Genomic DNA, 26,884 nt, shown 5'->3' with positions numbered 1-26,884 from the left:
CTGCCGTTTCTCTTGAACTGAAGCTCTACAGTGATTTATCACTCAACATTAAACATTGCCAAAATGGTATTTGGATGGTTTGAATATTGTAATAAAATAGACTTTGAAATCAGAATAGAATAGAATTTATTCTATTTTTATTCAGAATATAATAGGATAGAATTTCAAATAGAATTTGAAATCTGTGACTCTGTTTGATAACAAACGTAACAAAGCACAAGTTTATTGTGATTTATTGGATGGGAGGCTTGCTACAATGTTCCATTCATTAACTGAAAACAGGCAAGACTAATCGATTCTTTGGATTTAAGCATCAATATTATTTTTTTAAACATGATCTGACGAGTGAGGTGGGGCCGAGAGCCGTGGAATATTCACCGGTTCCCGCCTCCTCCTTCCCGTGACTACAAACTTTGATACATTGGTGCCGAAACCCGGGAGGAAGGAGGATCAGATTGCACGCTGTCAGATTGCGGTGCTGAGGAGATCGGGCAGCAGGAAGAAGCGGAGACCACCGGTGGCTGCCCGAGGTGGTGGTGCTGGAACGATGGAAGACGAGGTGGGACGGAGGGCTCGCTGCCGTGCTCCTGGGTTGAGGAGGGGTGGCTGCTGTCCGAGAGGGAGCAGAGGAGTCGGCGCCGTTCGCCATGTTTGGGAAGGAGCAGGGAACGGGGGACTTGCTGCCGGCTGCCCTCGACCAAAGGAGCCATCGCCATCCGCCAGGAGGCGGAGGAGTGTCGGGCCTTTTCACCAGATGTCCAGTACCATCGCATGGCACCGCGAGTAAGAGCGTCTCAGCTGGTTGAGGACCAAGCGGCAGTGTGTCCGGGAACTGGACTGAGAATTTTTTTTCTTTTCCTCTCTCCCCTCTCTCGTCTCTGTCTCTCCTCATCCTTCCATCTCCTTTTCTCTTGCCTCATCTGTCTTTACCCCAGGGTACGTTGCGGCTGCCGTGATCGGCTCCCCCCAGGGAAGGGGGGAGTAGAGCGCAGTCTCGGGAGTAGGGATGTTCATTTCGGTTATTTTTCCTAACCGACAACCGATGCTCGTTAACAGATTATTAACCATTAACCGACAAGATTATTAATGAATTCGTTTTGGCTTGTTGTTTATATTGCTATAGCTTCTTATATTTTTTATTCTTTTCTAAATACTGTTAATTGAAAGGCTTTGTTGTGGAGTGAGGGGAACTAAAATAGCCTAGCTATATGTTTACAGTGTTTATTATTATAATGTTTGTAAACATTTCATGTCGGCATTAGGCCTATTTCTGAATGAAATAATAAAATGCGAGTGGTTTTTTTTCTCTCTAAAAAACTATTTTGCAGCAAACCTTTTTAAATATTTTGATAAATTACTGAAAATTATATATTTTTTTTATATTAATCAATCAAAATTCTTACGGTCGGTTAATGGTTAAAATGAACATCCCTACTTGGGAGTACCCCCCGGCCTGCCAGGGGCGATGGGGGTATGTGACGAGTGGGGTGGGAATGGAGCGAGGCCGGTGGAGTTAATGATAATGAGCGACACCTGCGTCACTCACCAGTCTCGAGTCCCACGGAGGAGCTCCGGAAGGATAAAAAGAAGAGTGACGACAGTGTTGGACAAGAGAGGACCAGGCCTGGATTTTATGTTGTTGTTTTGGTTCTGTTCGCTATTTTCAGTTTTGTGTTCATTTTATTATTAAAGTTATGTTTAAATGTTCGCCGGTTCCCTTCTCCTTCCCGATCTACAAACGTTTGTTACATATGAGAATCGATTAAAATTGAAAAACATTTTTTACCCAGTCCTAATTGAAAAGGGCCTTCAGTATTTGAGCAGGTCTTTTTTTAGCTGTTGTACGAACAGGACATTTCAACAGTCACGCTGTTTATCACGCTTGATAAACTAGCACCCCGTTGTTTTGCAGGGGAGGAAGGGCAGTAAATCTAGACAGTGCGCTAAATGGGTCCAAGCTGCTTATTGGATCACTTGCTGAGAGAAAAACTGCATTCAAGGAAAAAGGTGTTAAAGGGGTCATATGATGCTTTTTTAAAATCATTATTTTGTGTATTTGGTGTAACAGAATATGTAGACATGCTTTAATGTTCAAAAAACACATTATTTTTCAAATACTGTACATTATTGCTGCAGGTCCTCTATGCCCCGCCTCTCTCAAATGCTTAGTTTTCTATAAAGTCCCTCCTTCCGACAAGCGCAGTCTGCTCTGATTGGCCAGCTGACCCAGTGCATTGTCCACATAGTGAGGTAGATATGTGGGGGCGTGTTAGAACGAGCCGTTTTAGGGGGGCGTGGCAGAGTCTTAACTTTGATAAAGAATATCTCTTTGGTTTTGAGACTTTAGTCTTTGCAACTTCAGGATCTTATCTATGCACAATCAGCTTGTAACACTCCAAAGAGAAAGGAAAACTTGAAATCGCATCATATGACCCCTTTAAGTTAAAGAAACAATAGGTCTGCTTTATTGAAACCCATGTGAAAATTCAGACTCAAATTGACTTGCATATTTGTTTCTATCATTTCACATTGTTTCGATGAGTGTTAGGTGGTGTGAAATCCTTTTAGATGTTGTCTAACACACCCCGGAATAATATAATGGGTTAAATTGGGTCCTGTTTGATTTGTCTTGTACTGGTTGGTGAGGGTAAGGCTCCTCTGCTCTCTGTAAGCTTAGCTTTAGCTGCTGCTAAGCTGCTCAGATCTCTAAGCCTTCCCGCCCCAATACACACACACACACACACACACACACACACACGTATTCTGGTGCCATGTGGAGAATTGCATTCTAATCGCTGATCTCTCTCTTTAATCTTGTATTTGTTCTGTACTGCACACACCGCAATCACACACACAGTTGGGATTTATAATCTCACATTTAGACGCTCAAACAGGGGGATCTACTATCTCCTCTCGATCAGTCTCAGATTGAAGGGGTTGGGTGAAAGTCCAGTTTTTCTCATCCATGTCTCCAGATGCCTCTCTTTATTTCACCATGAAGGAGCACACACATAATCATGAGCCTATGATGGATGTTGCATCCTTTGGACTTTGTGCATGCATGAGGTCGTGTCTGATCGAATTGGATTAGGATGTCTTCCTTAGTGATGTAGACAAGAGGTTTGCATGAGATTTTCCAGTGTTCTCCAAAACTATGAGTGAGATTCAAGGTAAGAGCTGTCAGTGATGTGCATTTCACTGTTTCCTAGACCAGATGTTTTTAAGCTTTTTAATGCCAAGTTCCCCCAAATATGATGATCCTCTTTGCAAGGAAAGAGTTCCTAGAATGTAATAAAAAGTGCAATATTGATTTTGTGTATGAACAAATGCACATTGTAGATGTTTTGTGAACATGCTTTCAAAAAAAAAATTTTTTCATTGTGCTAAAGCTAAATAAAGTAATATGTAAATGTTTTAATTATACATAATAAATTAAAATTATTTGCAAAATACATTTTTATTTAGTTTTCAGGGTATCTTTTTAATGCAAGTTTCTGTCATGGAATAAAGTGTAATTGTGACTTTTTATCTCACAATTCTGAATGTTTGTGAAAAAAGGGTCACAATTATCTTATTTTATTTTAATCTTTGGCAGAAATGGGCTTGCATCCTTATTTCTCCATATTAGAATTTTTGAAAAATATTCCTATAGTGCTTCACTTTTTCCTTATTTTTTTTTATTAAAGTATTTACATATTTGGTTATTTCTTGCTTTTTTTGTGGACCCCCAGCACCTTTTTGGAGGCATTTCTGCAGGTTAATGATGGTTACCAGAAGTCGTTCAGCTTTAACTTTGTAGCACTAAATGAAGCAGTTCCTCACCAAAATCAAACTATGATAGTATCCATGAGTATAGCATAACTGTTTAGTTGAGTTATGTTACTTGCTCACGTTAATCAAACAGAAGGTGCTCTGTCCTGTTGGATTCTGGATTGTGTTTGTAGATGTGATTGTGCCACGTGAAGACGTTTGCCATTTACCCGGATTAAAGCATGCGCTGTAGGGGGTAAGGACATGTTATTGGTCGCATTTGATTTCATACGTCAGTCTTCTCACAAGCAAGTGAACTCAAGATCAGCGACACAAGGCTCAACTCTGACCTTTGCCCCTAAAGTTGGATCATCTGGCACCTGGGAAACAGGAAGATGCTCCTGTGGCCTGCAGCACGAAGCGAGATGAACAAACTTAAGAGTTGCAGAGTAAGTTTTGAGTTGACAAAACCCGAAAAACCAACCTGGTTCAGACCAGGTTCACCGGGCTCACAAAGCTCGATATAAACGTTCTCTGTCAAATCAGAGTTTGAACCAGAGTTTGTGATTAACTCTAGTGCGTGCACCTGAAAGTGTGACACGTGCGTCAAACAGCCAATCACCTGGAACGTGGAGAGCATCAGCAAAGCATCAGCACTTGGATTCAATTCTTGCGAGAGTCGGTGCAATTCACTTTTCTGCTCAAGATTAAGAGATGTCGTTATTAAAAATGTTATAAATTTAAATGCATTTACAAGGCAGGAATAAACACTTCTGCTGCAGCCAAAGTTTGGCAGCAGAAAGAAAATGACTATGCAAAGGAATCAACTGAATGTAATTATTATATATAGTTTCACACAGAGCTCAAAAGGTAAACCGTATAAGATTAGTCATGTTAAGTTGGATATATTAAAGCCTATATGTATGTATGTGTGTGTGTATAATATTTAATTTAAATACGAAGCTTAAAATTAATTGCCACTTCATATAATAATTATATGAATATATTATATGAATTATAAACAATTACAATTAATAATTGGTACAATTTTGTCTCTAAAATTCTTTGACTGTAAACTGCTTTAATTTGGAGCGAGAGATACGGGGGAGTGGCTTCATTGCATCAGATATTTGTCACTTTGCTCACAGCTGATTGGTCAGGTTTGGGTTTGCGATCTCTAACCCAGAATAAAACCTGCTCCGGAGCAGGGTCACTGACCGTGTAGTGCAAGTTTCCATAGTGATTAAACCCGCTCAAAACCAACCCATCTTCTTGAGGCCGAAAACTCAAAAGAGTTTGCTCAAACTAAACGTGAACTTACCTGGGTAAAAACTGAGACCGGCTTCGTGCTACAGGCCACTGGACACCATTCAGACTGTGGCGACGCGTTAATCCTAATCTCAGATATTATTTTGGATGGATGGTGTGCAAATTGAGATTTTGCAGCACATACAAAATTGGCTTGTAAGATTGGTAAACAAGCGTTCAGTTTTAACCGGTATCTTTCTTCTCCCTTCTTCCATTATATTATCTTGTGTAACAAAAGCAGGCTCCTGATTTACATAGCATTTATCCAATGTTTTGTCTTCGGACCTCGGCAGTTCTTCTTTGCTGCACACACTGGCATGGAAACCGTTCACAGCAGAGCCAAGATGGACAACATCGACAGCAGTAAAAAAAAATAAAAGGGCTACTTCTGTGTCACACTGCATGTGTGCCTGTGTTTGTATTTTAGTTTGCCTATCTATCTGTTTGTGCTTATTTGAATATTAGATAGCCCGAATGGAGGATATTTCCTTAATTCCTCCTTAACCTACATAATCTATGGTATGTGCTCACTGCAGCATACTATGAATTTGTGGATAATTTGACTGTGCTTACTTTGAAATAGAGTCTACAGAAGCTTGTTTCCACCACAGATTAAAAAATAAATAAAATTAGGGTAATTCTGAGATGTAAATTCAAATTTGAGACAAAAAAGTCAGAATTGTGAGAAAAGTCACAATTGCATTCATTAAATTTTTTTTTAAATTTCATGGTAGAAGCAGGCTTCCATAAGAGTGTGTACTCTTCTTGTTTATTTGCCGTCACTACATACTTAACCAGCCTGCACAGCCCAGCATTCAGGACACAGATTAGTAAGCTAATCAGGCATGGGCCTCAGAGCAAAGGTTCAAGAATTTTATGTCCTGTGCTGGAATGGAGAGAAAATGCTAGAGAAAGTGTTCAAAACTTGCCAGAACAGCGTCAGTTCATGCATTTTATGTCTAATCTCGAGAGGAAAGGTTTCATGGTACTGTAACTATGCAAACAGGTCTATCTTTTGAGCTAAGAAGTATAGACTAGTTGATGTTGACTTCGTTCAGAGCTTTGATTGTTTTTGCACCCCTTGGGCATATATGGGTCAAATGAAAAGCCTTTATTAGCGAGCTACATGAAGGCAAAATCAGTTGTTTACACAAACACGCCCACAGGTGTCAGGTTAAAGTCACAATAGCCTGGTGTTTGTTTAGATGGTGCATATGTCGGATGATTTCAGTCACACTTGGCTGCCATTAATGACATTTACCAAAGATCAAACCATTAGCGTTTCAGTGATGTAGCAGATGTTTAAGATTGTTTTTTGCGGTTTTATAAGCCTCATAAAGCTTGGAGTTTGAAAAGTCTGTAACACTTAAGCTTGCGATTTCAGATTTGCTGTCAGGTAATTTCTGGGTTAAACCCCACTGGGTCTCCCTTACCATCAAGTAATGAGCAAAAGCCTTGACACACACACACACACACACACACACACAGACACACACACACAGAGAGACACTTTTTTGCTTTATACATTCTCTTAGGGAGATATACACGTATGCTGCTTTATAATAAGTCTCGGTGGAGAACTGATGGATAATTTGACTGTGCTTACTTTGAAATAGAGTCTACAGAAGCTTGTTTCCACCACAGATTAAAAAATAAATAAAATTAGGGTAATTCTGAGATGTAAATTCAAATTTGAGACAAAAAAGTCAGAATTGTGAGAAAAGTCACAATTGCATTCATTAAATTTTTTTTTAAATTTCATGGTAGAAGCAGGCTTCCATAAGAGTGTGTACTCTTCTTGTTTATTTGCCGTCACTACATACTTAACCAGCCTGCACAGCCCAGCATTCAGGACACAGATTAGTAAGCTAATCAGGCATGGGCCTCAGAGCAAAGGTTCAAGAATTTTATGTCCTGTGCTGGAATGGAGAGAAAATGCTAGAGAAAGTGTTCAAAACTTGCCAGAACAGCGTCAGTTCATGCATTTTATGTCTAATCTCGAGAGGAAAGGTTTCATGGTACTGTAACTATGCAAACAGGTCTATCTTTTGAGCTAAGAAGTATAGACTAGTTGATGTTGACTTCGTTCAGAGCTTTGATTGTTTTTGCACCCCTTGGGCATATATGGGTCAAATGAAAAGCCTTTATTAGCGAGCTACATGAAGGCAAAATCAGTTGTTTACACAAACACGCCCACAGGTGTCAGGTTAAAGTCACAATAGCCTGGTGTTTGTTTAGATGGTGCATATGTCGGATGATTTCAGTCACACTTGGCTGCCATTAATGACATTTACCAAAGATCAAACCATTAGCGTTTCAGTGATGTAGCAGATGTTTAAGATTGTTTTTTGCGGTTTTATAAGCCTCATAAAGCTTGGAGTTTGAAAAGTCTGTAACACTTAAGCTTGCGATTTCAGATTTGCAATTTCTGAATTTCTGGGTTAAACCCCACTGGGTCTCCCTTACCATCAAGTAATGAGCAAAAGCCTTGACACACACACACACACACACACACACAGACACACACACACATAGAGACTCATTTTTAGGCTTTACATTCTCTTAGGGATTGATAAACATGTATGCTGCTTTATAATAAGTCTCGGTGGAGAACTGATAACTCCAGGTTAGATTACTGTAGTAATGAGGTCTGTGTGTTTCTTTTCAGAGCTGGTAGAAACTGAGGTGATCCTTTCTGAATGAAATGTGAAACAATGATGACTTTTATTAAGATTTGTTCCTTTTTCTGGAATGGTGTAATTTCAGAAATTGCCCTCAGTATTCATTTGAGACCTTGGCCATTGTTTGTCTCAGAAAGGTGATATCTTGCGTTTTTGGAAAGTGGGTAAAATGGGTCAGACAGAGTTTGGCCTGGGATAAATCAGGAGCAGCATTGTCCTGGAATCTAGAGCAAGTGACGGCCGTTTCGGTTCCATCTCCTCAGGGATCACACACGGAAATAGATTGAATAATATCACAATAGCTCTGTTCTAACATGTAATGAGCTGCCTGAGTAGACAGCATCCTAAAGTCATGGAACCTCTTTAGGATGTATGTTTTCCAAAAGTGAATTTTTCATAAAATTCTCAGAAAATTTAGCTTTTATTTTTTATTTTTTTGAAGGAATTGAGATTTTATGTGGCATTCAAACGTGTATTAGGCCCCTATGAAATCATTTTTTTTTTACCCCCCAAATTCTGTGTTTTCTTTTTTTTACTTCTCTGGATTCCATTTTAATGGTTTAATTATTGTTAAAAATCAAAAAGCATGTCTAATTAATTTAATTCATTAAACCTGAACAAGTAAATAGAGTATTCAAATGGTAATAATTATGAAACATTTTCTTTTCTATCATACTTTTCTGAATTCCTAATTTTTAAAAAATATTTTATAATTGAATGCAAAAATGTTTGTTAATCCAATACGGTGATAATCGATAAATGCATCAAACTATTTTTTATTAAAAAATGTAATCAAATGGAAATTTTTCTTTTTTTTCACAAACAGTGCTGTGTTACAGAGGTTTACAGTTTAAATCAAAACATGAATGTAAAAAGATTGTGTGATATTTCTTAAAATAATAATGTTTGAATAAATTGTATTATTATTATTAGAACATTCTACTATATAGTATTAATATATTTCTGTTAATTAGTTAAACCTTTATTTTGATGGGTTGTAGTTAAGAACCTTGAATGTCTGTGTGTATTTAACAGTAGTTTTTATCAAATGAAATGGTGAAATGTTGGCGAATTGACTCTCGGAGCAGCTCTGGAGATGAAGCCCATGCCTTCATGTCCTCATCAGAAGCATGCTTCAGTATGTGTAGTAGATGAAACTGATTCTTCATTCACTCCGAGACAGAGAACATAAAGACTTCTTCTTTTAGTAGCAGTCTTTTAAATATTCAAAGACACCAGTCCATATAGCAATTTAATTATACAGCCCTACTTTTGATTTATTCATCTGTTTGATTAAGTTTTAGTTTTATGACTGGATTCCTTTTGCGTTGAAATCATAGGACCATTAGGTTTATTAGGTAGAAAAGGATGCTTTGTTTTTGGCATGAGTCGCCAGTGATTTTTGCTCAAATGTTCTTTTTGATTGTTTTTGTCCTTTATCTATTCCCTCCTCGTCTAGACACACCATCTGCCCATGTCTTGTTCATCCCCTCCTCCCCCACTGTGGAATTATGGGTAGCACTGTTTAAAGATCACAGTTTGTGGGAGCTATAATACACACTAGCATGTGGGTGTTATGTATAGGACGACTATAGTTTTCCTTTTTTATGCTATTGAAGCTGCTTATAACATTTTGAATGTTACAATTGCTACAGAAATGGCTTTGTACCTCATTTGTATTTAGGATATTATTTTGAATAGATATATAGATACATAGATACATATAGATACATAACCAAGTTAATTGAGGGATGTTGTGTCTGCAATTTCTGTATCGTAAGTTTGTATGAAAAAGCATGATGCACAACAAGATAACATATAACTATTATTGATTGATGCGTGTGATGACGCACACAGTAGGAGGTTGATTGGTTTTATAGAGGGGGAATCAATAACACAATTTAACCGGTTTGCTGATTCTGACGTGTTACTGATCACAGGAAGCTTGCAGATGTAGAGACCTGATTATAGTAACACTACAAATACACTTTCTGTCTGTAGATGGTTAAACCTTCTCAAGCCATATACTTTATATGTTTACCCATGGATTCATAAGCCTATCTTGCACCTGTTTTCAAGGAAATGTTTACTGCCCAGGCTGAGGTCTGTCGGGTCATAAACTTTCTTACAGTCACTTCCTAAAAGAGTGTGAGAGGGTCTTTGAGTAAATCAACAGTATGTAGAGTGCACAACTTTGTTTTTTGACAATGCTTTGGTGCAGTATGTATTGTGATAATCACTGTGCTAATAAAAATGACATTTCTATTAAAAAAAAAAAGATTAATTAACAAATTTAATTCAGTTTTCCAGTTTAGAAATGACAACATGAGACTAGTATGTGTGCAGTTCTTGGAATTTTGCCATTTTATCATGTTTACTTAAAGTATTATAGTGTAAAAATGGTAAAATCATTCCTCATAATATATACATTATCCATATTTAATGTTTTTATATTTTGTATTATATTAATATTTATTATCATATATTATATATTTAATGTTTCATGTTTCATTTGAATATTTAGACCACCAATGCAATTGATAACGATAGTTATCAATAGTCTTGGGTGTTTCACTCAATCATTTTCCCCTGAGGTTCACTTTCACATAACCATTTTCCACCTTTTCTCTGAGCTGTGGCATTAAACAGATTTTTTTGTTTTGTAACTGTACCTTTTAGACTTGTTATAATCAGCTTATTTTTGTGAATTGAGTAACAATTTTTAAGGATTGTGAAGTTTAATATAGTTGTGCTGCCCCGTCCTTCAATAACAGCCTTTTTCCAACAATTGAAAAACAACGTTTTTAAGAGAAAAGTTAAAAAGCCTTGAACTTAAAAGTTTTTTGGTCTTATGAACAAATAGATAGAACAATGGATGGGTAGATGGATAGGTAGAATGATTTCCAGAATTCCTTACACCAGAAAACTTGCATTAGAAAGAGCTGAAATTATGAACAAATCCCATTTCTCAGCAGGCATTTCTAAATTTATAGTTGCCATAGAGTTATAGGGCTACCAGAAAAAAATAATTTTCTTGATTAAGGGAACTCATTTGTGAAGATTTCAGATGACGCCAACATGTGCAAAGACTAGATGATGCCAACTTTGGGTCGACATATAAAGCTGTCAAATATTTTCTTATATTATAGCCTAATCATTACAAGAATAAGCTGTAATTTCTGCTGAACACATTCAAAGTGTTGCATAATTCGTTATCTTATAGTTGCATATTACACATGGAGATAACCTCAGTTTTGTTAACCTCATACACTCAGGTTTGGCTGATGTTTCCTAATTGTAACATTGAAACACGATTCTTCTTTAAAAGTGCTTAAAAAAATGATGTATTGTGAAAATAAACTTGAACTGAATTGTGTATGTGCAGCTGTACGGGGTTCCAAGTGGTTGGAGAGAGAGGAAAGAGCCCGACAGTTTCATGAGAGACAGCTGGAGGAACGCAGGAAAAAGCTGGAGGAGCTGCGAGTGAAGGAGGAGAGGAGACGCATTGCTGTGGAGGAGAAACGACGGCAGAAACTAGAGGAGGAGAAGGTGGTTGAGAACCTGCATTACATTGTCATAACTGTGAATATATACAGAGACCATTTTTTATTATTGTAAAGGAAATACTAAAGGCGAACCATACATTTTGTAAAAAGTGGTGTGCGTTTGTTAGAGGGTGGACATACAGGATAAATTCTTGGAAAAACAAAATAAAAAGGACATTTTTGACCAATTAAATGCCCTCCAGAATGAGAAAGTCTTTTTGTGTGTTCCAGGTCCGGTATGAGGCTGTTATCAGGAGGACCATGGAGAGGAGTCAGAGAGCCAGGCCCAAGTCAAACCGCTGGAGCTGGGGTGGAACGCTCTCTGCCAGCACCTCACACAACAACGGTAAACACACATGTGCACAGAATGATCAATATGGTTATACTGTATAAAGAGAATCTGGAAAATGTCAAAATACTCACACATCAGATGATGTTGCTTGTTGCATAGAGGTGAGCTATAACATATTCCCGTTTTCATACTATCAACTTTTATCTGGATGACAATAAAATAGACACACACACACATACACACAAATCAAATACTGGGAATGTTTGAACCCAAGTAAGTTGCTTGCTGGTGCAAAACATTGTTGATGTAATACATTACTGTAATACATTCTAGGGCTGCACAATGTAGGCAAAAATTTTTTTTTTTTCCTGATTAAAATTTGCAGTTACAATTTGAAACATGACAATTATTATTACTGTTAAATAAGAAATTACTATTGTAATTTCTCTGTAATTTAAAGAATTATGTATTTAAGAAAAATAATAATAGAATAATAATTTTATTTAACAGTGCATATAGAATGAAAATGAAAGTATCTTAGTATAAATCTTAGTATAAATACTAAGATTTATGGCTGTCTTCATTTCTTTTCAAATGTAAAACAGTCAAACTTTTATTTAGTTGGAATAATCCAGGAAGCCCTTAAAACTTTTTGTATTGCGTTTTCAGTTGCTTTTCGATTAATTTCGCAGCCCAAGTTACAAGCTCACGTTAGCCTGTTTTTCAGTATTTAAAGTCCTAATATTAGTGCTTTTTAAAATGTTTAAATATAAATTCATATTGTTTGCAGTACAGCATATTTCTTTATGTTCTGCTCACATGTGTTGACTCAGAGCCATGAGCTCACTGCACACTCCCCTTGTTTCCTTTATTTACTGCTCCATCAATATCTTTCTTTCTCTTTCTCTCTGTATGGTTCTGTATCCATCCTTCTCTCTTCTCTCTCACTGCTTCTCTCTATCTTTATCTCTCAGGTTTTGATGATTCTGCTCTCTTTTCTTTGGATCTAGCTGGGCTGGAGCACTATCATGGTGTTTACAGCTTGGCGCATCAGCAGCAGTTTCGATCGAAATGTGAATATAATAATCAGTGTAGAGCAGCAGACTAGCAGCATTAGCTAAAGCTTGTAGCATCACCCATGAATGATTTAGATTTCTTTTCATTTCCTGTCAGCAGTTAGCATGGAACCAGAAACACAAACTGCTTAACCAGTAGTATGTAAGATGTGAATTTAGCTATTTTGTAGTTTCTGTTTCAAAGGGGCCATTTATCTTTTTGTCACTTTTTTTTTCTTTATAGTCCATCAGCTTTTATTCTTTCATTTAGGTTTTTCTTTTTTGCTATTACACTTTTAAGATTAATATATTACGTGTATTGACCTTTAATGTTTGATGGTTAATATATAGATACTAACTGTAGTAAAATAGTTTTGTAAATAAAAAAATGCACAGTTTTTTTTTGTCTACTAAACTAATTTCAAGCATTAAAACTTAAGCCTTTAGATCACTTAAAAAAAAATACTGACTAGTTTTGTACATCAATGTCTTTTTATTTTCCATCTTATTTTTTATTATATGACCCCTTTAAAGTTTGGTAATGTCGATATCGGTGATGTTAGATACTTTTTAAAGTGTTTAAAAGACATCACAGATGTCCTGCTAGTTTTAAAGTCGTCAATGTGTCTGTCCATTCTGGGACACACAGATGGAAGGCAGATTGTGAGCATTAAGCAGATGAGTGTGACGTCATCCTCTGTAGTATTTGGTATATGTAGCTAAGCACTTTTCCTAACTTAAAAATTAGCATCCCTAAACTGCAGGTAAACACACAGTAGAAAAAGTCTTAGTAAAGCCTCTTTTAGTGCATTTGTCTGTATTATGCCTTTAAGGTGTGCATCTGATGTTGTATCTTGCATCTGTGTGTTTGTAGATACTGACAGAAGGTCAGTCTCCACTATGAATCTGTCCAAACCCACAGATCCAGTCATTTCCAAACGCCTGTCATATTCCTCAGCCACCTTGCTGAATTCACCAGATAGAGGTAAACACGCACACTGTCTCTTTACGTTTTACACAATCAGTCACATAGCCAAATTAGGTTTTTGTTTTCTTTTTGAATAGTTTACCAAGAATCACTATGTTCAATTGATGTTGTCTTTATGTGTGTGTGTATTTGTGTGCTGTGTGATTGTGCTGTACCGTCTAAGCCTTACAGAAGCAGACATCTCTCTCGTCGTCTTGCTTGATTAAAAAAACACAATCTAAATCCCAAATCTCCAAAGAGAAGATACCTCAGGACAAACCAGCAGGTGGATTTCAGAAATCCAGGAATCTTTCTTGATACTCTCCTACTGGGTTCAAACCTGTGCTGTCCGGGGCTCCAGACTACAAATAAAATAATCATAAATGAAAAAAAACAAAAACCTGAATGAACAGTTCACAGAACAATCAATTACAAAACTTTTTTGTCAATATGTGACTTCAGTGACACACATATTACATTTCTTTAAAATGCATGCCTTTTGCTCCTTCACAGTACACAGTAACTGTTGGATGAGAAGTGACGTGTTCAAGTAAGAAGCTTTACACTCAATGAAGTGCATATTCTGTTTCAATGTAGGCGTTACCATTGCATCTACACAATGTGAGCATGACCAAGTGCTTCTAACTAAAAAGTCTGTAATCAAACAATTCTGTAATTTGTCATTTTCAGTCTTGAGCCCTGGTTACACAGAACTCTGGAGTCATACAGTTTACAAATATTGCATGTTAGTTTATATAAGTTAGTTTATAAAAGTTTTAAATTATTTATTCATGTGCAAACAATAATTTGGATATAACAATAATGGAAAAAATTTGCATGCTGCATGCTTGATTTGACTATATTGTTAACATGCTTTGATATTTAGTTCTTGCATGCATTTTTCCTTCAGCAGTTGGCAACCTTTTTTTAAAGACAACATGAAATCAAAATAGATACATTTTTTAGTGTCAAATTGTGCACAATTTATCAGTGCATCTTATTTTAAAGAAGCAAATTGTTGACATTGTTTTTCATCATAATGTAGTTACTGAAATTACTTTTCTGCTGCGTGACAGGGTATGTAGGGTGGACCAAATAATATTAATTTCATAAACTCACTTTTCATGGTCCAATCGAATCCTGATGGATAACATCAGGTCCTGGCCAAAAATATTCTCTCAATTAAAAATATCACACACATTAAATGGGTTGTGATTGTAGTTTCATGTTGTCTTTCCACAAGTGGTTATGTTTATGGTAACAAACCCTGTTTTTATTTTATTTATTGGTCTAACTTAAAGAAATGGTTCTCCCAAAAATTAAAATTTGCTGAAAATGTGCTCACCCTCAGGCCATCCAAGTCATAAATGAGTTTGTTTCTTCATCAGAACGGATTTAGAGAAATTTAGCATTACATCCCTTGCTCACCAGTGGATCCTCTGCAGTGAATGGGTGCCATCAGAATGAGAATCCAAACAGCTGATAAAACATCCACAATAATCCACAAGTAATCCATACGACTCCAGTCCATCAATTAACATCTTGTGAAGTGAAAAGCTGCATGTTTGCAAGAAACAAATCCATAATTAAAACATTTTAGCTTAAAACCGTTGCTTCCAGCTAAAATGGTCCTCTGTTTCAATACAAAAAACTCATCTACTGTACATCTTGGATGACCTAAGGTTAAGTAAATCTGCAGCAACTTTTCATTTTTGCATAAACTATTCCTTTAAATGGGTTGCAATTGCAGTTTCAGGTTGTCTTTCTGCTAGTGGTTACGTTTAGGGTAAAAAAAATCTTGTATTTCCTTTATTGGTCAGTCTCGCTTAACATAGAACTTTACATAAAACATGCATGATTCACTATCACCAGCAGATGATGCAAATAGGTAACCTATTCTGGGCGTATGATATTATGAATACATGTGATGCATCTGTGTCAGTTGCTCTACTGTTGCATGTGCAAACTACTTTTTAGCATTTTGTCCCTGGACAACCAAATATTTCCTTTCAATAACGATGGCAGTATATAAGAGAAAATGTGAATGTGTGTTGTCCAGGTATGCGTCGCATGCCTCTTACTGCGTGGGAGAATACAATGATCAATCGACTACAGACACCAACACACTCTTACCTGGCCAGGAGTCGCAGCGCCATGTCTTTGTCTGGAGAAGCAGGTAATTACTTAAATAAAAAAGGTAATTCTCATAATTATGGGACAGAAAGTCAAATTTGGGAGATGTAAGCAATTCCTAGAAGAAAAATCTGCATTGTGAGAAAACTTGAGATAAATGTCAAATTTACTTTTTGAACATTTGTTTAAATTCCAAAACAAACATAATTGCGAGATGTAAAATCTGAAGAAGAAAAACAAGTCTAAATTGCAAGATATAAACTCACAATTAGTGGTTTTTAGCTTGTAATTGCAAGTTATCTTTTTAAATATTCAATTCCATGGTGGGGTTAAGCTTTCATACAGATAAGATGGGAAATTTGCTTTGTGCCTTTTTTTGCCCGCCATTTTACATTTTTTCAATTCAAATGTATAAAATAACATGCATGTGTTGGTGCGTCAAATACTTCTTAAGATAAGCTGAGAAATCTTAAAGGTATTCTGCCACATTGAGACTGCAGTTTCAAAGTAGCTTTAACTTTGTTTGCAACTGATACTTATACAATAGCAGAACTTCAGGACATTTTATTGTGAACCCACATGTATGTACAAAGAAAGAGAGCAGAGAAAGAAGGGAATGAGAGTACTGTAGAACAGTGAGGGCTGTTTCTGGAAAGGCCCTTGTCCTAAAACAAAACACCCTTTTCAGGCAGACTTTTCTCTCAGCGACAGCCTTGCCCAGTTGCTGCCAACTTCATCTTAAACTGACGTGTGTGTGTGCACAAATGGACCTGATGCTAAGCTAATCTCTCAGTGGCTTGTGTTTCTTGCTAATCATTTGGTGTTTTTTTCTGGTTGGGGATGCTGTTATCAACTGATTAAATTTTAACATGGGCAACAGCTTCATCATTTGACTCAGGAATGAAAGTGTCTGTGTTGTTCAGAATGAAATACTACCTCACTGTTTACTGCATACTGTGCCATACTATTTACTGCCTGCTGTTTTTATAATCATGCGTGAAACGCTTTGCAGTGTGAATACATATTTCAGACAATAAGTATGCAATGTTGTTAACCTCATTACATCTTATTTTTATTGTAGTAGGCCTAAATGATGTCCAGTTTTTGTCTCTGAATTAAACATTTTATTTTGCATTTTTATTCCAATTTCAGTCAAATCAAATAATTAGTTAAAGGCATAGTAGAATCACATATTGTTTCTAGTTAATTTGTCAAGCCAAAAATATCTAGTGCATTGCATTATAGGATATAATATGCCACTCTGTGTGTTCTGGCTGTATAATTAATATTTTGGCAATTTCAGTTCCTTGCATACAGTAAATGAACCCATTAAGCACAGTATACATCATGCATACTGCAAAAATAGTATGGTAGTATGCCATTCTGAACAGGTTTCAGATTGTCCTCCCTACAGTGATGGATGATGTTGCCTAATTTCTTCATAGGCTATAGCTTTGTAGATACTAATACACACTTTCTTTTTCTTCCCTTTCCACTATTTCATCACTCATTCACCCCTTTTTAACCATTTTCTTTTGCACAACGGCCTCCCTCCCTGTCGCTCCTCTTGTCCATATTGAATCAATTTATTTATCCCATAATACTCCCTGGTCGGTTGGTTAAACTTGCCTGTGGTACAGTGACCCCCGTTTGTCCTCGCTCAGCCTCCTGTCATCCAATGAGCTCCATGTCCTTCAAGTCCATCCAGTCACGCAGTGCTGAGCGACCAATCAAAGCAGGCCTTAATCTTGAGAGACCAATCAGAGCAGGGTTCATCCCTCTGGACAGCAGCGCTCGCAGAAAGACCACCCAGAATTTGCCGGTAATAAACACACAAGATTAGTTATTGTTGTACAGTAATTGTGTTATTTGTTTGTGCTTGTGCAAGTGCCATATGCTTTAAAAGACGTACTTATGTAAACCAATTGAAGTGTGTTGATCTTTGTATAATGTAGTATGGAAGTACGGTAGATGTCTCTCAAAGGATGTATTTTGTGTGTTTCATTGGGCAGATTGACAGGAAGGATAAGGACAATGTGAGAAAGTCATGGAGTAACCTGGCATATCCCACTACCAATCTGAGCCTGTTCACACCCAAGAGATCTCCTTCACCTGTCGGTCATCGCAGCAGGGTCACCAATCCATCCCCCAACAGGTATAAATGCCATTTTTAAGATGAAAACAAGATTGTAAAGAATAATATATAAGTATAAAAGTATCAACAGTGCTTTTTTTAGACTGAAAATTTGTGTATATTTTATAAACAGCCCACCAGGTTTAGTAAATTTAAAAACCAAAAATAAATTCACATTTACTTAATCATTGATTTTCCTTTTGTGTTAGAACCAATCTTCAGTCAAGCAAGGCATTAATTTGGGAAATATATACACTACCGTTCAAAAGATTTTTTATGTTTTTAAAGAAGTTTCGTATGCTCATCAAGGCTGTGTTTATTTAATCAAAAATACAGAAAAAAACTTAATATTGTGAACAATTTTACGATGGAAAATTAGATTTTTTATTTTAATATACATTAAAATCTAATTTATTCCTGTGATCAAAGCTGAATTTTCAGCATCATTACTCCAGTTTTCAGTGTCACATGATCCTTCAGAAATCATTCTAATATGCTGATTTATTATCAATGTTGGAAACTGTTGTGCTGCTTAATGTTTTTTTTTTTTGGAACCTGTGATACTTTTTTTCAGGATTCATTGATGAATAAAAAGTTAAAAAGAAGAGCATATATTTAAAATAGAAATCTTTTCTAACAATATACACTACCGTTCAAAAGTTTGGGGTCAGTAAATTTTTATTCTTTATTTTTTTTAAAGAAATTAATACCTTTATTCAGCAAGGATGTGTTAAATTACTAAAAAGTGATAGCAAAGGCTTACATTGTTATAAAATATTTCAATTTTGAATAAATGCAGTTTTTTTTAATTTTTATTCATCAAAGAATCCTGAAAAAGTATCGCAGTTTCCAAAAAAATATTTGGAAACACAATTGTTGCCAATATTGATAGTTCTAATACTAAATCAGCATATTAGAATGATTTCTGAAGGATCATGTGACATCTTTATACTGGAGTATTGGCTGATGGAAATTCAGCTTTGCATCACAGAAATAAATTATATTTTAAAGTATATTAAAATAGAAAATATTATTTTATATTGTAATACCATTTCACAATATTACTGTTTTTTTCTGTATTTTTGATCAAATAAATGCAGCCTTGATGAGCATAAGAGACTTCTTTAAAAACATTGCAAGTCTTACTGATCCCAAACTTTTGAACAGTAGTGTGTATATAAATAAAAAGAAATATTCTTTTTGTAAATTTATTTATCAATCATTTTATGATGCTAGAATTCCTCTTACAGGATTTGCGAGAAATTCATTTCTTAAATATATTTGCTAAAACTAAGACTAAAATATGTAACAATAAAATAGTGTTTATATAATAAAACCTGCACTAAAATAGAAGTTTATAAACTACTTTTTGCTCACTGATTGATTTGTTGTTGTTTTCTGTTCGTCAGGGGCTCTACTACTAAACCCCCTCAGAAGACACCTAACCCCAAAAAGTCCAGGTCTCCACCTCCTCCAGCATCAATTCGTCTGTCTCCTAGTAACCCGTCCTTATCGCCAGGCAATCTCAGGCCTAACAGAGTGACATCAGAGAGCCCGAGAGCAACTCCAGAAGGAGAGGGGGCCAAAAAAGAGGATATGGAACCAGTCTCTCCTGCAATTAAACCGGAGCCTTCTGCTGGTCTGTAATGCCATACAACCATTAGTGAACCATCAAGTTCAATTAAATCTGCATCATTTATTCTACTCCTGTACCTTTTTCTGGTTTTGTAGAAGATTCTGGAAGTCCTCCAACAACACGGCCCTCTGCAGGCACAACAGATCCTGAGGAGGCATCACGTCTGCTGGCTGAGAAACGACGGCAGGCCAGAGAACAAAGAGAAAGAGAAGAGGAGGAGAAGAGACAGCAGGAAGAGGCTGAAAGGTGTGTGTAAGACACAGCCAAACCAAAGCAACAAACATGCATTTATTTTGATAGAAATTTTGAAATCATTATGTGCCTCTGTGTATGCAGGCGCAGCAGGGAGGAGATGGCCCGCCGGAAGGCAGAGGAGCGGGCGAAGAGAGAGGAGGAGGCACAGCGGCAGGCAGAAGAGAAGAAGAGACGAGAGGAGGAGGCGAAGCGTTTAGAAGAGGAGAAAGCACAGAGGGAGAGAGCGGAAGCTGAACGCCTGCAGAAACAGGTGTACACAACATTCTCATTCATTAATCACTCCAGACTGATCAATAAACACTCAGCACTCACTGTGTGCTTCAGTAAGATAACAAGTGAACATTAGGGCTGTAAATAGATTATAAAAATCGTGATTAATCTCATGACATTTTGGTAGATAATACTTGAATTTAAGGAGAATTTATATATATATATACTATCGTTCAAAAGTTTGGATTTTTTAAAAGTAATTCATAGTTTTATTTAGCAAGGATGCAATAAATTGATTTATAACTATATAATTTAGAATATTACAAAAGATTTATATTGCAAATAATGCTGTTACATTTTTGCATTTTAGCAGACACTTTCATCAAAAGTTACTTAAAGTTCTTTTGGACTGTTGTTTTGAACTTTCTATTTATCAAAGAATTCTGAATAAAATGTATCATGGTTTCCACAAAAAATAAAGCTGCGCAACTATTTTTAACATTGATGATAATGAGACATGTTTCTTGAGGAAATCAGACAAAGAAGACGGGAGTAATGATGAAAATTCGGCTTTGAATCACAGGTAGGGTTGGGTACCGAAACCCGGTGCCAATCAGAACGCAGATTTCGGTGGCTCATTTCGGTGCCACTTAAATGCTTGAGCGATTGATTTAAATTTTGTTTTCTGGTTCTCCGAAACGGACTTAAGGATCACCGGCACCGCACGTGAAAATTAATTTCCCGACTGAGAAAATTCACAAATTCACTTCCTTTTGTGATCTGATGTGGCTTCTTGTCACAGAATGAGGCAGAAAATAGGTTCTATACTGTAAAAAGCACATGGTAAAAAGGCTATGTCAATTAGCAATGGATTATAAATATACTTAATTATGATGAAAATACCAAAAATGTCTTGAATAACACAGATAAATTATACATTGTCGCAGTCGAGTGTTTATTGTCTTTGTTTTATCATTCAAAACGTTTATATCTTCTGTTTACTCAGCTACAGAGATAGCAATGCCTTTGTCCATATTAGGGATTTCCTGACTGAGTTCTATTTCTTTTGTGAAGCACGTGTGGAGTTTCTGCGCGAGGGCACCCTCTGGTGTCCAGTACGAATGAAACAGACATTAAATGTGCTTATAGCAATCAATAATGGCCAATCCATTCTATTTTGGGTAATTCATTTTTTTTTTTTTATCGTTTCAGGTACCGTTTAGGCACCGGTACTGTTTTAAAAGTATCGATTTGGCACAGGTACCGTAAAAAAAAACAAATGATACCCAACCCTAATCACAAAAGTAAATTACAGGAATAAATATTCTTAAATAGAAAACAGTTATTTTGAATTGTAATAATATTATACAATATTTTTGTATTTACAGTATTTTTTTGTCAAATCAGTGCAGCCATGATGAGCAGAAGAGGCTTATAAAACATTAAACAATCTTATCAACCCCAAACATTTGAATGGTAGTGTGTATATTTATGTAATTTGCTAATGTCTTAATATAAAATACAGATGTGGCTTCTTGTCACAGAATGAGGCAGAAAATAGGTTCTATACTGTAAAAAGCACATGGTAAAAAGGCTATGTCAATTAGCAATGGATTATAAATATACTTAATTATGATGAAAATACCAAAAATGTCTTGAATAACACAGATAAATTATACATTGTCGCAGTCGAGTGTTTATTGTCTTTGTTTTATCATTCAAAACGTTTATATCTTCTGTTTACTCAGCTACAGAGATAGCAATGCCTTTGTCCATATTAGGGATTTCCTGACTGAGTTCTATTTCTTTTGTGAAGCACGTGTGGAGTTTCTGCGCGAGGGCACCCTCTGGTGTCCAGTACGAATGAAACAGACATTAAATGTGCTTATAGCAATCAATAATGGCCAATCCATCCTATTTTGGGTAATTCATTTTTTTTTTTATCGTTTCAGGTACCGTTTAGGCACCGGTACTGTTTTAAAAGTATCGATTTGGCACAGGTATCGTAAAAAAAAAACAAATGATACCCAACCCTAATCACAAAAGTAAATTACAGGAATAAATATTCTTAAATAGAAAACAGTTATTTTGAATTGTAATAATATTAAACAATATTTTTGTATTTACAGTATTTTTTTGTCAAATCAGTGCAGCCATGATGAGCAGAAGAGGCTTATAAAACATTAAACAATCTTATCAACCCCAAACATTTGAATGGTAGTGTGTATATTTATGTAATTTGCTAATGTCTTAATATAAAATACGTATATAATGCATATTATATGAATTATATGCATCATTGTGTACTGTAGGGCATAGATTAAGGCTTATGGTTAATGATATAGAAATACAACAAACAATATGCTGCAATATACAGATAGTTATACACTTTTTAACCTAAACCCACCCCTAACCCTAACCCTACCCCTCACAGAAAACTTTCTGCATTTTTACAATTTTAAAAGTAAAAAAAATCTTTGTTTACTTTATTTTTATAACGGTTTTACAAATGAGGACATTCACAAATTGAGGTTTTTGCCGATTTTGTCAGGTTTTGCTCACTTTTGGGTACAAATTTGTCCCCAAAATATGGTTAAGTATACAATACTGCGCATCCATTGAGTACATGACATGACCATTGAGTGTATCCAAATAGTACAGATCACTTGACAGAGAGCGAAACTCTCAAGCGCTCAGTCAGCGTGTTTATCGAGTTAAAATCTGTGTTGAACGCCTCTCACACACATACTGGCGTGTAAAATCTAAGAATTTATTAGCCAATGGCTAATGTTAGACATTATTTAGTCGCCCAGAGTAAGATTTAGTCGCATATGCGAGTGATTTACTTGCAATGTAGAAGGTTGGTTATGTAGCAGGACAATGATCCCAAACACACCTGCAAGTCTATATATATATATATATATATATATATATATACACACATATGTATACGATTATTATATAGTTATAAGTATAAGTATCATTATCATTAACTCTTTCCCCGCCATTGATGAGTTATCTCGTCTTTTACAAGAAAACGCTTCCCCCGCCAAAGAGCAGTTTTTACGCTTTTCGTGTTTTCACTGTTATACACTCGGGGGCACTATTACGCATCTTCTGAACGAGTACAGAACCTCCCGAACAAATCATTTAAAAACTGCATTTTGTATTTACTTGCATTATCTTTGTGTAATATTAAAATTTGTTTGATGATCTGAATCTTTGAAGTGTGACAAACATGCAAAAAATGTAAAAAAACAGGATTGTTATACACTCGGGGGCACTATTACGCATCTTCTGAACGAGTACAGAACCTCCCGAACAAAAACACACTTGAACAGGATGGAGAAACTAGCGATTTCTTATGTAAACAGATGCATATGAAAAATAATGCAATCATCAGCAATAGACAGCATATAAATGAAAACTGCTAAAATGTTCATCCAGCAAGTGGTATATGTCTGTGCAAGCTTTGGAGGTATTGATGGAAGCGATTTACTGGATTTATGCTTTGATAATCGTACTGAATATTATCCAGATAAAAGTTTTTGATAAAAATGTGATTTTCTCACCTTTTTGCTCTAAATAATGCATTTTTTATGAAACCTACCTATATTCAAGTGTTGATAGAAAAAAGAATGCTTTAAGATAGAATAAAACAGATTTATTTATTTTTTTAAAGTAGAGGCTCTGATCTTTATTTTGGTGTATTGCATATTGAAATATTCATACAGCAAAATACACTGGAGGCCATCAAATTTGAGTGAAAATCATCAAAATCACTGGCAACTTTTTTCAAAAATGCTGGCGGGAAAGAGTTAATGATAATGATAATTTTTTGTGATATTTAAGATGATATTGGTATGCTTACTGCACCTTTGCTGTCCCCGTGGGGTTTGAATTTTTATTTTTTTTATTGTTTTATTTGTCCTTATTTCAAAGTCACTTTGGATAGTTGTCTGCTAAATGGATCAATATAATGTAGTAAATGAATCTCTCCCTCCCTCTACTGGTGATAGGAGGAACTCCAACTTATTTTTTCTTTTCTAAGCACTTTAGATAATTTGTTTACAAACAGTATGAGCACTATTTCCGTTTATTAATTTAGTAGACAGTGACACTTTTATCCCAAATGACTTCACATGAGAATACAAGAACAAGCATTTAAGCCAACAAGGTGCTTAATCTGAGAAACTCAAACTTGATGTAAAAACAGTTTGTAATCTCTGGCACCTTTCTTCACTTCAAGTGTGGCTGCCCAGCTCAGAGAAAACGGCACTGTCACAGAGGCTTTCGAGGAGGTCATAGAGGTTCCCGTGGGGACCAAACTGTCCCGTCAAGATGGAGATGGAGAGGAGGTGGAAAATGAAGAAGAGGAGAAGAGAAAGGTTCCCTTATTGGCTTTCAGAGAGAACAGCAGCATGCATAATGTGAGTGGACTGGAGGAAAACCTGGCACAGTGAAGTTCAGGTCAGTCAGTCCAGACACAACGTGGATTTGGGGTGACATGCGATGGCCCCTTTACTTTATTTAGATTTTTTTCCCATTATAGATGTATGAACATTTATAATGGTGGAAATGCAACATGCAACAAAGGAATGAAAGAAAACCGAGTCGGAGGGAGACCCCCTCAATGCACTTTCCTTCATTTGACACTTAGACACCTAAAATGGCAAAGAGAAATTACGAAGTTAAGATCTCTTGGCTTCTACTTCCTGTAATCAGCTCCTGTCTCCTCAAACTGAAGTGGCGCGCCTTAGGAACCACATCTTCTGTCTTTTTTCTAATACTTGAAGAAAAGTGTCGTTGCTGTCGTGGAAGCTCCTGTGAAGTGCTAACCATAAGGAATGTGTGACAAGAGAATGATGTTTGTTTTGTTTGTGAGTGGTTGAACTCTCTGCTTAGTTTTATAATTATTGTTCAAATGAAGAGAACATATTTTCTTCCCTCTTTGCAAAGCTTGAACAGATTTTTGCCACTTGAATTATTTTTGATATGGTTTGCAAAGACCTCATCTCACTCCACTCACTGTACGGCTCTCTCTCCGCAGTCTGAGCGAAGCAAAACTGTCATCCTAATTTTTTTTTCTTCTGATATGACTGGGTGAATCGGACTTGCTCAGGAACATATCCATGATATGTTTAACTCAAAATTAAATGGAAAAAAGTATTAGTGTTTAAATTAAGCACACCCTTTCATTTCTTATTACAGTAATTATGGGAAAAATGATGATCTATTATGTAAAGTGTGAAGTATGTACATTGTGTAAACGGTTGTTCTACTGCCTATAATTAATGCTGATTCAAATAGGCACTGTCACAGAGGCTTTCGAGGAGGTCATAGAGGTTCCCGTGGGGACCAAACTGTCCCGTCAAGATGGAGATGGAGAGGAGGTGGAAAATGAAGAAGAGGAGAAGAGAAAGGTTCCCTTATTGGCTTTCAGAGAGAACAGCAGCATGCATAATGTGAGTGGACTGGAGGAAAACCTGGCACAGTGAAGTTCAGGTCAGTCAGTCCAGACACAACGTGGATTTGGGGTGACATGCGATGGCCCCTTTACTTTATTTAGATTTTTTTCCCATTATAGATGTATGAACATTTATAATGGTGGAAATGCAACATGCAACAAAGGAATGAAAGAAAACCGAGTCGGAGGGAGACCCCCTCAATGCACTTTCCTTCATTTGACACTTAGACACCTAAAATGGCAAAGAGAAATTACGAAGTTAAGATCTCTTGGCTTCTACTTCCTGTAATCAGCTCCTGTCTCCTCAAACTGAAGTGGCGCGCCTTAGGAACCACATCTTCTGTCTTTTTTCTAATACTTGAAGAAAAGTGTCGTTGCTGTCGTGGAAGCTCCTGTGAAGTGCTAACCATAAGGAATGTGTGACAAGAGAATGATGTTTGTTTTGTTTGTGAGTGGTTGAACTCTCTGCTTAGTTTTATAATTATTGTTCAAATGAAGAGAACATATTTTCTTCCCTCTTTGCAAAGCTTGAACAGATTTTTGCCACTTGAATTATTTTTGATATGGTTTGCAAAGACCTCATCTCACTCCACTCACTGTACGGCTCTCTCTCCGCAGTCTGAGCGAAGCAAAACTGTCATCCTAATTTTTTTTTCTTCTGATATGACTGGGTGAATCGGACTTGCTCAGGAACATATCCATGATATGTTTAACTCAAAATTAAATGGAAAAAAGTATTAGTGTTTAAATTAAGCACACCCTTTCATTTCTTATTACAGTAATTATGGGAAAAATGATGATCTATTATGTAAAGTGTGAAGTATGTACATTGTGTAAACGGTTGTTCTACTGCCTATAATTAATGCTGATTCAAATAAAAAATATTATTACCTTTTTTCCATTAGATTTTGGGATGAAATGTGACCTGGATGTGTTTTTGTGAGATTCACCCTGCTGTTGTTTTTCAGTAGCATTAATCACACACATCCGAAAGCAACTTATGCTGTTATATTCATTATATGAAATATAACGTCTATTTCATCGGTAGAACCCACACAAGCTAATCGCTAAAAATCCTTCAAATGTAATCATAACGTAGTAAAAAAAAGAGCAGAATCTCTTTAAATTGCAATGCTGCTACCTATGTCTTTCCTCTGCCTTATCAGATGAAGTGAAGTTTTGAGGATTTGTTTATAGAACTGTTGTTAAAGGGCTGATTTGTTTTTTTTTATTATTTTGAAAAATCCTGTTCATCCATAAGCTCGTAACACATGCTGTCGGCCCTGTGAGTCCTGCTGCATCATATAGCCCTTTGAGACACCACCATCAATAGTTAATAGGGCTAATGGAATACCAAGTATCCTATATATGACATATTATAAAGCAATTTATAAGACTATCTCAGTTTGTTTTTGTTGAAGTCAGTATCAGTGGATGGTCAGTGGACACCA

General features: G+C 36.3%; 1 protein-coding gene across 1 annotated transcript; it reads left to right on the top strand.

The window, feature by feature from the left end:
- The first annotated feature begins 547 nt into the window (after nucleotides 1-547).
- Nucleotides 548-25,464, top strand: LOC107558719 (ensconsin-like). Its single transcript, XM_016242388.1, has 16 exons — nucleotides 548-783; nucleotides 4,115-4,199; nucleotides 5,352-5,421; nucleotides 11,125-11,288; nucleotides 11,516-11,630; nucleotides 12,551-12,649; nucleotides 13,506-13,616; nucleotides 13,783-13,884; nucleotides 15,658-15,774; nucleotides 17,372-17,553; nucleotides 17,744-17,886; nucleotides 19,275-19,504; nucleotides 19,597-19,747; nucleotides 19,838-20,008; nucleotides 24,216-24,396; nucleotides 25,291-25,464. The coding sequence occupies exons 1-16, from the start codon at nucleotides 548-550 to the stop codon at nucleotides 25,462-25,464; spliced, it is 2,331 nt and encodes a 776-aa protein (XP_016097874.1).
- Nucleotides 25,465-26,884: the final 1,420 nt, after the last annotated feature.

Source organism: Sinocyclocheilus grahami, unplaced genomic scaffold (genome assembly GCF_001515645.1).
Source record: "Sinocyclocheilus grahami isolate Dianchi unplaced genomic scaffold, SAMN03320097.WGS_v1.1 scaffold657.1, whole genome shotgun sequence".
NCBI classification, from domain to species: Eukaryota; Metazoa; Chordata; class Actinopteri; order Cypriniformes; family Cyprinidae; genus Sinocyclocheilus; species Sinocyclocheilus grahami.
Note: the sequence above shows the minus strand (reverse complement) of the source record. Positions and strands in the feature narration are given on the sequence as shown.